This window comes from Myotis davidii, unplaced genomic scaffold (assembly GCF_000327345.1).
Source record: "Myotis davidii unplaced genomic scaffold, ASM32734v1 scaffold147, whole genome shotgun sequence".
NCBI lineage: Eukaryota > Metazoa > Chordata > Mammalia > Chiroptera > Vespertilionidae > Myotis > Myotis davidii.
In genome coordinates, this window is record NW_006383010.1 from 8,689,378 (window position 1) to 8,702,296 (window position 12,919).

Sequence of the window (12,919 nt, forward strand, 5' to 3'; positions counted from 1 at the left end):
AAAGAAAAGACAGCAATCGAAGATTTGGCAAACTCTTATTTTACATTAGCTGTTCTTCATTGTATTTCTTCTTGGTTACATTTCTGCTTTTGGACACTAGATGGGACTAAGATGACTTGTGTTACAATAGTAGCTGAAAGGATTCTTCAGCATTCCGACTTCTGAATGAAGTCTTGTCTGCTTATTGAGAGGGTTTAAGTTAACTAGATACAGATAGGGCTGTTTTCATTTTCTCGGTTGATATGGCTTCCTTGTTTATTTTAAATGGTGACTTTGAGAAATACTTAGATAAGATTAAAACCTTATTATATAAGATTCAGGTAATACAGGAATGCGTGGTCAAAATATACCGCAGTATTTTTCTTATTTGCAACTTATAGAGAAATCTAATAAAAATCAAAAGAATTAGTAATGTCTAATGCTCTTACTTTAATCACCATGAGCCTGGCAGATAATTATAAAAAGTACTTGATAATTACCTGAGAAGAAAAAAAAAATTAAACAAATGTTACATGTTTCTTTTGTTGTTCTTCCTTTTTTTTCTCATTTTAAATGAGCCCTATATAAATTAACAGCTGTCCCTAAAATAAAAATGTCCCTAAAATAAAGGTAATGCATCATTACTAATAATAGCCAAATGACTGTCTAGAAAAAGAATAGTATAGCTGGAAATAGAGCTTCATAGCTTTGTCTATTCAGTTTATAACAGAATGCATCCAAAGGAATTGTGTATTAAAGTATATTTTATGAAAATATATATTGTAAGAAATGTCCCAGTTGCTGTATGAACTTGTTGGCCTAACAGTGCTTGTTTTCCTTTCACATTTTAAAATGACATGCACATAAATCTTTAACCCTAGTGTATAGGTTAAGAAAAATAATACTGTTCCCTGGTGGGTAGCTCCAGTTGGTAGGAGTGCGGTTCATACACCAAGAGATTGCAGGTTTGATCCCTATTGGGAGCACGTATGTGAGGTAGCAGATTGGTGTTTCTCTCTCACATTGGATGTTTCTCTCTCTCTCTCTCTCTCTCTCTCTCTCTCTCTTTCTCCCTCTCTCTCCCTCCACCCCATCTAGTAATCAAGAAACATATCCTTGGGTGTAAGGATTAAAATATAAATAGTGTGAGGGAGGGTGGGTAGGAGATAAATGAATAAAGGAAGAAAAGAAGAAACTTTAATTATACACTTAAAGGGATTTTCTACTAAAATAATTTTGAGAAAAATCAGCATTAAGTTGGGTTTACATAAACTCACCTTCGGTTACTCAACACAGTTCACTTAGGAAGGTTGATTTGCAAAGTGGTGCCTATATGTTAATGTAATTCACTTAAATTTTTTCTTAGAAAGTTCTTTATTTGTATTGCTTGTTTATTCACCAGAAACTCCAACCATTGTTACCGTCTTGGCTTTCTATCTTCTAGTTCCCCATCTAGAGGACTGTGTTGAGATTTTCTGATCTTTTAGGATGGACTCAACAGATCTGGTTTATAAAGCAAGATTGGAGTCTTTGGCATCCTTAGATCAACATTTCCTAAATAGTGTTCTGCAGAACACTGCTGTTCCACATGATGCTAATGGGTTGCCCACCAAAGTAGCACTTCACAGTGAAATATCTTTAGGAAATGCTGGGTTAAACCATTTGAAACTGGTTTGTTTATAGCATAACTTCACAGTCTAATATGCTAATGATATGTTACATAAATCTCTAAGAGGGAGATGTAGTATTTTCCTAAAGTATTTTGACTTTTTTTTTTAACTTCATTTTGCCTATTACCTTTGAGAATACAGATGGGAAATGTTCTCCCAACTTTTAAAGGAAGATATTGTGATATGCCTCTATATACCTATTTATTTTGTAATACTGCTAGAGACCCGGTGTACAAATTCGTGCACCAGTGGGGTCCCTAGTCCTGGCCTGCGGGATCCGGCCAAAACCGGCTCTCCGACATCCCCCGAGGAGTCCCAGATTGCAAGAGGACGCAGGCTGAGGGACCCCACCGATGCATGATCGGGGCCAGGGAGGGACTGCGGAAGGGCGTGTCTGGCCCATCTCGCTCAGTCCTGATCAGCCAGACCCCAGCAGCAAGCTAACCTACCGGTTGGAGTGTCTTCCCCCTGGTGGTCAGTGCATGTTGTAGTGATTGGTCGACTGGTCAACTGTCTGCCCCCTGGTGGTCAGTGCACATCATAGTGAATGGTTGAGCGACCTTAGCATATCATTAGCATTTTATGCTTTGATTGGTTGAATGGATGACTGGACACTTAGCATATTAGACTCTTATTATGCAGGATTATAGTACTCCCATGAATATTGTATTTGCCTGGCAAAATCCCAACTCTGGTTGCATCCAACTTTCTGCCTGCTGTATGCCTGTGCCTAGGCAATTGAGTATAGCTGGAGAAAGAGGTGAGTGTGTGTACACACACAACACACACACACACGCACACACCATGCTGATTGGTTTGACTTCTCCTTCACGACCGCTAACCTCAAGTGGGCCCTTAGTTCTGCCCTATAATTCTACTACAGATCCTTGCCCAGTCTCTCAGACCACTAAATTTCACTCCTATTTTTCCTCCTCAGATTTCTCACACACACCCTTACCTATTCTCTCTCTCAGCTGGTAATCTTGCTTCCTATTGCATTGAGAAAAAAGACACAGTCAAAGGGATGTTCACATGCTTCCAGTATCTCGTCTGCTGGGTACCTTCCTGGTCTCTGCCCACAGACAGGCCCTTCTCTGTAACTGCAGGATCCCCCTCCCTCCCTGAGTCAGTTCTGCATCAGTAGGTCACCCTTGTCTATTGAATCATTCCTGTGGAGCAGGGATTTTTGTTTATTTCCCTAGCTGTTGAAGTCTTAGCACCTTGGATGGTGCCCTGATCATGGTGGTTGCTCAGCATATATTTCTTGAATAAATGGAGTAATATTTCTCATCCTTTCAAAAAACATTTTATTTTGAATTCATTCTACTAGTAAACTTCAAGTTTGTAAAATAGTACAGAGAATTTCCATATGTGCCTTAGCAGCTTCCCCTAAATATTTCCCAACTTAAGAAACAAACAAACAAGCTTCCCTTTTGCTATCTATGTCTCATAGCTCTGCTTCCTTGAAGAACAGAACTCCTTAAGCATATTTTCTGTACTAGCTGTCTCCATCTTTTCTTCCTCCTTTTAAACCCACTCTAGTCAGGCTTTTGCCCTTTCCTAGACCCATTTCCCCTAAAACGGCTCTTATCAGGGACCCTACTAATGGCCTTTACATGCAGTGATCAGTTCTTGGTCTTAATATATTAGGTGAGTGGAAGATCCTTTGGTTTAGCAATTTTTTTCCAAATAAGATTGATTGTAATAAGGTGTTCACAATCTCTAATTACTGTTTTTCTACTTTTACTAGTACTTGACAGTTTATCCAGAAAGTTACAATTTTTAAATTTATGTAATCTACAGGTGCGAAGCATCCAGTCCACACATTCATCCTGTTGGTTGGTGTAAAGAACATAGAAGAGCACTTATCACTCCTCCAGGTTTGTGTCTACTGTACGTCTAGTATTGTTCTCATATATCAGAAGTCGGGAAATGTTTTCTGTAAAGGGCCAGGTAGTGAATGTGTTTGACTTTGTAGGCCATACAGCCTCTCTCACAACTATTCAGTTGAGATGAAACACAAAGGCAGCCACAGACAGTATGTAAATGAATGAGCATGGTTGTGCTGCAATAAAACTTGATTCGCAAAAAGAGGCCCGTCTGCAGGCAGTAGTAGAGTGCTGACACTCGATACACCTGAAAGTATAGAAGCGTTGCCTTAGTCTCCAGATTTCCTACCTTTGCCTTGTTTGGAAAAACAGCAAGTTCTGTTTTTAAAAGACCTTTCATTTCTCAAGTGGAAATTCATTTAAATATATTGTCTAACCATAGAAGTGAATTGTCTAAGGCTTTGACGAGCCTAGAGAAATGGGCGTACGGCAGCCTTTGTGGGTGGGGCCTGGACCATCCGAGTCAAGGTCAGTCAGAAAGCACAATGTGCACGTCGAAGTGGGATTCGGGTTTTTCCCCCTAGATCAGAACTCACGCGTTCACTTTTCCTTTTTCTGTTGTGATTCCTGGTTCCGAAAATAGGTTTCACAGCTTTATGGTAGTGATTAATACCTCTCTGCCCGCTGAAGGTGTCAGGTACTTCAGCTGCCTGCCCCCAGCCTAGTGCCGTCTCAGCTTATTCACTCTCTCTAACAGGGAACAGTGGAATTGCTGATAAATAGTCATCTTCGTCAATTTGTGTTTATCTTCATGTGCTAAAGAACAGATTCTGTGGCTTCACAATAATTAAGACATTGAGTTTCTGAGCATCACTGTTTAAGGTGCCATGACCACTGCCTATATAAAAAGACAGGGTCATCAGCTCCCAGCAGCCACTTGGCTATAGAGGTTGCTTGTGGACACTCATGCGAGTAATGAAGATGACCATTATCTCAGGGAAAGGATGGCTCCTTGGTTTGCTGGGAGCTGTCGGGTGGATATTGCCCGCTGCATGAAAGTAGCAGAGACTCAGCTTGGAGCTTCAGATACATCTCTCGTTCCATCCTAACAGGTGGTTCCATTTTTAGGTTGTCCCCAGTTCCTCATTACTGTATCTCACTGAGTGTCTGGACATTTATTCTCAGGGGACCATCCATTCCTGTGATGGGTGAGGCAAATCCCTTCCACTTTCTGAGTTTTCTCATGTGAAGAAACAGAAGCCTGTGTCCTTTACTGATTTACCGAGCCATTTTGAAGATGAAAGAATGTTTACATAAATCATGAAGTGTTAAAGCTAGGTATTAGCAGTTTTATGGCCCAAATGTGGTGCTGCCTGGAAGACTTCTAATCAGTTCTCCTGTGTCCTGTGACTCATGTAATATTAGGAGCTGGTGAATAATGATCACCACCTTCACCATCCAAATTGCTGTGAGGATTCCTTTATTTTTATTTATTTTAATCTGTACCTGAGGATATTTTTCCATTGATTTTTAGAGAGAGTGAAAGAGAGAGAAACATTGATGTGAGAAAAACATTCCGATTGGTTGCCTCCTGCATGTGCCCTGATCAGGGCCCAGGCCAGGAAGGAGCCTGCAACCAAGGTATGTGCCCTTGACTGGAATCAAACCTGGGACCCTTTGGTCTGCAGGCTGACGCTCTATCCACTGAGCCAAACCGGCTAAGGGCTGAGGATTCCTTTAGATTTCCCAATTTGATATCAGTCTTATTTTTTTCCTTACCGCCTTTTTGGTCGTGATCAAGGAGCTGGTAAATAAACAGAACCAGTGAACAACAGATTCTTGGTTATGTCTTCACAGCACTGGGTTAGGTACCTGGGAAGGTGTGGTGTAAGGCATGATTGCTGACTTCTGATGTGAGGCAAAAACCTTTCATGGACTTCTACCATTCATTAGAAAAGAAAATATATAGCTTTTTGACAAATTAAGAAAATACAGAATTGCATGTTAAAAAGTGCCAAACACACAACATTGTGAATATAATCAGTGCCACTAACTATACAGTATGTGGTTTAACCTAAATATGGTTAAAATGGTAAATTTTATGTGATATATATTGTAATACACACAGTTTTATTAGCTTTAAAAAAAAACCCTTCCAAGTGATGCGACTGGCATGTAGGGCCTATACTGATGTTACTCTACTCTTTCACTCCATGACATAAATGGTGTTCTTTCTCCGGTCCCTTTGCTGTGGGCACATTCCTGGCTTTGGTCTCTGATATCAGCTGCTCTCTGAAACCCCTGCTACTTTGTGGATCAGTTCCCTGAGCACATGCTGGCCATGTCTGTGTTCTGTCTGACATAATAAATCTGTTTTCTCCCCCTAGAATTAGTCTTCATGCCTTTTAAAATGATGTTTATTTTGAATTATTGAAATTATATATTTAAGACATACTTAAAACAAAGTTTAGAGTGAAAATAAAGATAACCACTGTGTCTTTCCAGAAAAATCTCTTTGCCTCTATATATGCACATACATGCAATCAGCTTTAATGTGACTTCAATTGTGGAAGATGGGGTCCTTAAAAATATGTTGTAAAATGTTTGTGTACACAGAAATCCTTGCATATTTACTCTCTAAAATGTTTATTTGAAAATGATTTTAAATGTACAGAAAAGCTGCAAGAATAGTACAGAATAGTACTGTAGACCCAGTCAAATTTGTCAGTTGTACCAGTGATGGCATTTACAGCAGAAAGATCAAGCATTGCGTTTAGTTGTCTATCCCTCTAGTCTCCCTCAGGCTCTCCTTGGCTTTCATAACTGCAGTGTGTGAGGATTGCAGATTAGCCTCTTCGTTCTGCAGAGCGTTACTTCGTCTGGGTTTGCTTGGTGTTTCCTCACGGTTAGACCCAGGTTATGCGTTTTGGGCAGGAAATCATAGAAACAAGGCTGTGTTCTTGCATTCTTTCAAGTGGCACATTGTTGTCAATTTGTCTCATTACTGGTTGATTTTTACCATTAATTGATCAAGATTCTCTAGGTTTCTCCACCAAGGTAGTTTATGGAGATGCTTTGGGAGTGTATAAACATCCTGTGTCTCACTCCTACGTCACTCACCGATTTTGGCATCTGTTGATATTTCTAGTATGAACTGTTATTCCGAAAGTCGCTAATTGGTGATTTTTCTTATTTTATTGCTCCTTGTACATAATGAGTTGATATTCCTCTGCCAAGAATAGCTTTCTTGCCTTCCCATTTATGCATTTAATTTATTGGTATCGGTGGGACCCATAGATTACTGATGTCATCAGTGGGTTATAATTTGTTACCAGCATTGTTTCCATGTCTAGATTCTCACAGATTTGGCCAGTAGGAGCCGCATTAAGCTGGTTTCCATATCCTTTTGAGAACGTCCTACTTTCTGGCTCAGTTAGGCTCATCTTGTACCTTCCCTGACCCAACCCTGTAGGCAACCGTTTCCCCCAGTCTGCATGGTTCTTTTTACTAGAGGAGGATATTTAGAAAGTAAGATCTGGGCACAAGATGGGCTCATTGCTGTTGGGGTGTTGCTGCTTCCATCTTCTCAGTAGACATAGGAAATATGTAAATATATAACAATTTATTCATCGTTATTTTTATGTCATTTATACATATTAAAAACCATAAATTTTTATTATTAGCTCTAATTCATATTTCACAATACTGAGTTTATTCTAGTTTTCTACTTTGCATAATTATACCTCTCGTTTTAGTCCATGAGAAATCTGGCTTCTGTTGTTTATAATATGTTTACTGGTGTTGTCAGTCCCCTTTATGCAGTCAGTTTCCCACTCTACTGGACTATGGTTAATTCTTGTTCGGGGCTACCATTCATTCCTGCCTGGGGCTGCCTAATGGAATTTGAACCCTGGAGAAAGGACAAGGGGGCAGGAGGGAAGAAGGGCGGTTCCTTTTAGACATGGTATATTTTGTCATGTTTGTTTTATCTAACAATATGACAATATATCTGGAATATATCACATTTTAGTATATATAAATCTACCTCATTCTTTTTAATAAATTCTTTTATATGTACTATACAGCTTTTTGCACGGTTCTATAGTGATGGTCATTTAACTGGTATTTACATTTTCACATCTACAAATGTCTTTGTAATACATATGAGAATTTCCTAGAGTATTAGAAGTAAAATTGCAAGATTAAAGTGTATTTATGCTTGTGTGTTAATGTGTTTTTATATGTGTCTTGTGTTATAATACTATTCTTACCTGAGACTGTAAATTGTACATATACATATAAAATTTTCATTTAAAAGTTGATAGGGAAATCATGATCAAGATGAAAGCAATTTCATTATTATAAATAGTTCTGAATGTGGAACTAGTTTAAAGTTATTATGTATAATAAAAACATAACTTCCTATGTTATAATGATAGCATTTCATACTATTATAGGTCAATTTGTGGTTCTCACTATCATTTTGGTTAAACCTAATAGGATTTAATTTTTTTTACTCTTAGGTTATCCAAATGTGAAACATTTTTCTTGGGATAAATATTTAGAAGAAACCAATTCTTTGCCTGCTCCTGCAAGAGCTTTCAAAGTGGTGAGAGAGTATATTTCATACTGTTTGACTAATTTGTGTCAGTAATAATGTTCATTCATTGAAATTTAAGAACAGAAAGAGATAGTAGTGATGAATTGGAATAGGAATGGGAGGGAAACAGAAGGCCAGAATGATGTTTCTGAATTTTTATAATTTTGAAAGTCAAAATTGTTACTGTTGTTTTTGTTGTTGGCACCTAAAAACTACTTCCATTTTGTACTTTAAAGCTCCTTGGAAAATAATTCTGTTTGAGCTGGTGTGGAGTCAGTTGTTTGTACAACAAACTACTCTTTTTTAGCTATTCTTTTTAAATTGATTTCACACAGAGTAAGGAGGGAGGGGAAAGAGAGAGAGAAATATAGATGTGAGAGAGAAACATTGATAGGTTGCCTCTTGCACATGCCCTGACTGAGGATCAAACCTACAACCAGGGTATGCTCCCTGACAGGTGATCGAACCTGCCACCCCTTTTAATGGGTGTGTAGGAGGATGCTCCAACCAACTGAGCCGCACTGGCCAGGGTCAGCTAGGTATTCTGAAAGACCAAGCAGGACAGGGCATTGTTTTCTAATGTAAATTATATCCAATAATTCCTTTTAATTTGTTTATGGCAAGCTGAGGTGCTATTTTTATTTTGTTGCTATAAATTAGCATGTTTACTTACCAAAATACAAGGTCATCTGCTTTTATATTATCTTCCTATACTTGGGTCATTGTTTCTTGGTGTTAAAATTCAAAGTAAACCTCATTTCTGTGTAAGGGAAGAATAAGAAATAAAATGTATTTAAAAATTTTTCCCATCTCAAAAAACTTGCTTCATAATTTATATTTTCCATGAATTTAAAGGTAAAAAAAGATATTTTAAATATAAACATTTTTATGTTGCGCGTATTATAAACAATACTTTTCTTTAAATTGTCCTTTTGTGTATAAGTTGCTAGGATTTTTAATGATTTCTCTAAGATTTCTCTAGTTGGCTTTTAGGTGCCGTATTAATTCTTTTGTATGCTGTACATAATTTTTGCACTTAATTTTCAGAGAAACACTTTTACTTCACCCATTTTACAGAAGAGAGGTGTGAATTTCAGAAAATTTAAGATATTTGTCTAACATAGCAAATAATTACCTTGCCTTCTACTAGTAGCCCTAGCGTTTTCAGAGGTTTAAGGCTTTCTGCTGACCATTTGAGTCCTTAATCTCATTCCTGTTCCTACTAGAGTGATTTGATGTGGCATGTTTGTTTTTTTGTGTGTGTGTGTGTTTTTTTATATGGTATGTTTTGAGTGCTAATTTTCTTCTTTCAAAGATATCTTTGGCTTTTTGCTTTCATTGCCACCTTTAATCTTCATGTCTTAATTCTGACATTTTAATGTTCTCTTAAAAAATAGTTTTCATGCTTGTTGATTTTTACCAAGGTAGCTCCCTCTGATGAGAAAAAAAAATTCTATCTTCCCTGTGGCTAATCAAATAATCAAAAAAATTTTTTTAAATTATTTTTCTTTTTTTTTAAATATATTTTATTGCTTTTTTACAGAGAGGAAGGGAGAGAGAGAGTTAGAAACATCGATGAGAGAGAAACATCGATCAGCTACCTCCTGCACATCTCCTACTGGGGATGTGCCCGCAACCAAGGTACATGCCCTTGACCGGAATCGAACCTGGGACCTTTCAGTCCGCAGGCCGGCGCTCTATCCACTGAGCCAAACCGGTTTCGGCGACTAATCAAAATATTTTTAATTTCATCTTAAGATCTTTTGCTTTCTATTTGCTTCTATAGACTAGGTTTGGCCATGTGATGTGGGATTGTGCTTTTGATAAGGGAGGGTGACGTCCAAAGCCATTCTCGACACTTGAGGGTTTGAAAGGCTGGTTTTCTGAATGGCTCATCTTTTTTAATTTAATTTTTTTTAATTCTATTTTTGTGACATAGAGCCTACCTTCTCTTCCCCTTAATTTCACTGTATAAAATTTCCTTTTGTGGCAGAAACCTCCACATGGATTCCAGAAAAAAATGAAGCTGGAGGTCATAGACAAAAGAAATCCCATGTTCATTAGAGTGGCCACAGTTGCAGACACAGATGATCACCGAATAAAAGTGAGTGCTTTCTGTTGTGGTTCTGCTTTGCCTTTTGTTGCAAGACGTCTTGGATGGAAACTTCAGCAGATCTTTAATTTGTAAAGTCCTACAATTAAATTAGTAAAACCACAGGGCTAGGCAAATTAAGTGTCTGTGCATCTTCATAGTCAGTATTTACCCAGTTTTTTTCTTTAATCTATGTAAGTTTTTTCTTTAATTATGACTAGCTTTTAATGTCATGTCTACTTTCTCCAAACACACACTGAATATAGTAAAAGTCAGTCATAATTAAGAGAAGACTTCTTACGTAGATAATAGAGACATTTCCTCTGAATAGAATAGCTTACTATCCAGTAGTATGCTCTTTTTAAAAAAAGTTGAAGGCTAATGTTATTTGATGGGGTATGTTAGATGTAGACTTTTCAGAAGGATATCTTGTCTTTTAATACAGGACAAGGAAAGAGAAATAATTTTATGAATACAATCGTTTTTTTTAAATATATTTTTATTGATTTATTAGAGGAAGGGAGAGAGATAGAGAGCTAGAAACATCGATGAGAGAGAAACATCGCTCAGCTGCCTCCTGCACATCTCCTACTGGTACATGCCCAGGTACATGCCCTTGACCAGAATCGAACCTGGGACCTTTCAGTCCCCAGGCCGACGCTCTATCCACTGAGCCAAACCGGTTTCGGCAATACAATCGGTTTTTAGTTAGAGTTGGGGTACTAAAAGCCGGGTCCCTCTCCTAAAAGTAAGCAGATGTCAGAAGGATGGGTCTGGCTTGTCACGTCTGGGTGTGATGAAGTGAAGGGTGGCAGCCGCTTCGGGGGAGGAGACAGAGCTTCTTGTCTTGGTTTCTGGTTTCAGCATTAAATTCGCCACAAACTAGAACAATGTGTGTTCTGCTTGCTTCACAGGATCATTTAGAATCTGTTAGGTATGACAATAGTTTTAACCACAGCCAGATGTTAGATTTACAAGGTGTATAGGGTAACATTTGTGGTGATAATCATGTGAGAGGTTTATGTTATTATCATTATTTTGTCAATGAGGCTGGGGCTAAGAAAGATTATAATGAATTCCTTATTAATTAAGGGCAATGGCAGAACTAGGCCACAGTCCTAAGCTGTAGAAGTCTAATTTTTTGCTAAAAAATCAAACCCTTAAATATCTTTAGTGAGACAATGTATAAGAAAATAAATTGTAAAATAACATGAAAAACCTGAGTATGAGGTTTTTCAAATGTGGTATTTCTATAAAATAGAAATTTTAACATTTAATTCAGTATTTTTAACATTATATAATTACTTAATATTAAAATTTTATAAATGGAAGATCTATGTTAACCTTTCTCAAATATATTTTCTTGTTAATTGTCTTTTATTTTATGACTTTTGAGTTTGGAGTCTTGCTTAGAAGGGCTATTCCACTCTATGATTACCAATACATTCACTCATGCATTCTTCTAGAATATTTATTGTCTAAAAATTCTTCTAGAATTTTTAATGTCTTGTAAGGAGTAAGAGACTCATAGACTTTAAAAAGGAAACCTAGATAGCAAACTTGATTTAAAACTAAAACATACAGTATGGGGCAAAAGTAGATGTATAGTTGTTTATTTGGAAAACAATATAATAATCTATATATATAAAAGCCTAAGCGACTGTCCAACCGTTTCACCATCTGACCGGTAGCTATGATGTGCAATGACTGACCAGCAGGGGGCAGACGCTCCGACTGGTATCTATGACACGCACTGACCACCAGGGGGCAAACGCTCAATGCAGGAGCTGCCGAGTTTCCATGACACTACAGTTGCAGTTCTCAGGTGATGCACCCAGAACCAGAGAGTAGGGAGCCTGATTCCAGGGTGCATCACCCAAGAACCACCCCTCACAATCTGGGTCCCCTCAGGGGATGTTGGAGAGCTGATTTCGGCCCAATTCCCATAGGCCAGGCCAAGGGACCCCAACGTTGCACAAATCCGGCAGAACGACCAGTCACTGTGATGTTCACTGACCACCAGGGGGCAGACGCTCAACACAGGAGCTGCCCCCTGGTGGTCAGTGCGCTCCCACATGGGGAGTGCTGTTCAGCCAGAAGTCGGGCTCACAGCTGGCAAGCGCAGCACTAAGGATGTCCGACTGAAGACTTGGGCCCACTCAAGCTTCAGTGGGGAGCGGGTCTAAGCTCTCAATCGGACAACCCCAAGGGCTCCTGGACTGCAAGAGGGCACAGGCCGCGTTGAGGGGACCCCCCCCACCCAAGTGCACGAATCTCTTGCACTGGGCTTCTAATTAATAAATAATGATACAAGAATCGACTCTGTTTCATGTCTCACAACTGTAAACCTACTTTATATCCCATCATGTATATAGCCTGTCAGTATATCTTCCACCCTACAAGATAAAAAATATGTAATACTACAAGATATGCAGCTGTTTCTTAGTGACCATGCCTGAAAGACCACCAGCCCTTTTACCTGGTGCCCAGTAAAGATGGTGGCACTGACCACTCTGTAAAACCTCTTGGAGAGATCTTGTAATTATTTATGAAGGAAAAAAATAGCTAAAATGCATTTGATGGAGGGATATTATGTAAAATACGTATATTTAATAGGGCATTGCATTTTCTAAAAGTATTTTTTTAATATATTTTATTGATTTTTTACAGAGAGGAAGGGAGAGAGATAGAGTTAGAAAGATCGATGAGAGAGAAACATCGATCAGCTGCCTCCTGCACACTCCCCACT

At 38.4% G+C, this 12,919-nt stretch overlaps 1 protein-coding gene across 4 annotated transcripts in view; it reads left to right on the forward strand.

Annotated features, from left to right (window-relative positions):
- Positions 1-12,919, forward strand: part of L3MBTL3 (l(3)mbt-like 3 (Drosophila)) — a 93,961-nt gene that overhangs the window by 56,200 nt on the left and 24,842 nt on the right. For all 4 annotated transcript variants that reach the window (XM_015557832.1, XM_015557834.1, XM_015557835.1 and 1 more), the window contains 3 exons: positions 3,453-3,529; positions 8,002-8,087; positions 10,072-10,182. In XM_015557832.1, coding sequence (XP_015413318.1) covers positions 3,453-3,529; positions 8,002-8,087; positions 10,072-10,182 — 274 coding nt within the window. The remainder of the gene's footprint in view (positions 1-3,452; positions 3,530-8,001; positions 8,088-10,071; positions 10,183-12,919) is intronic.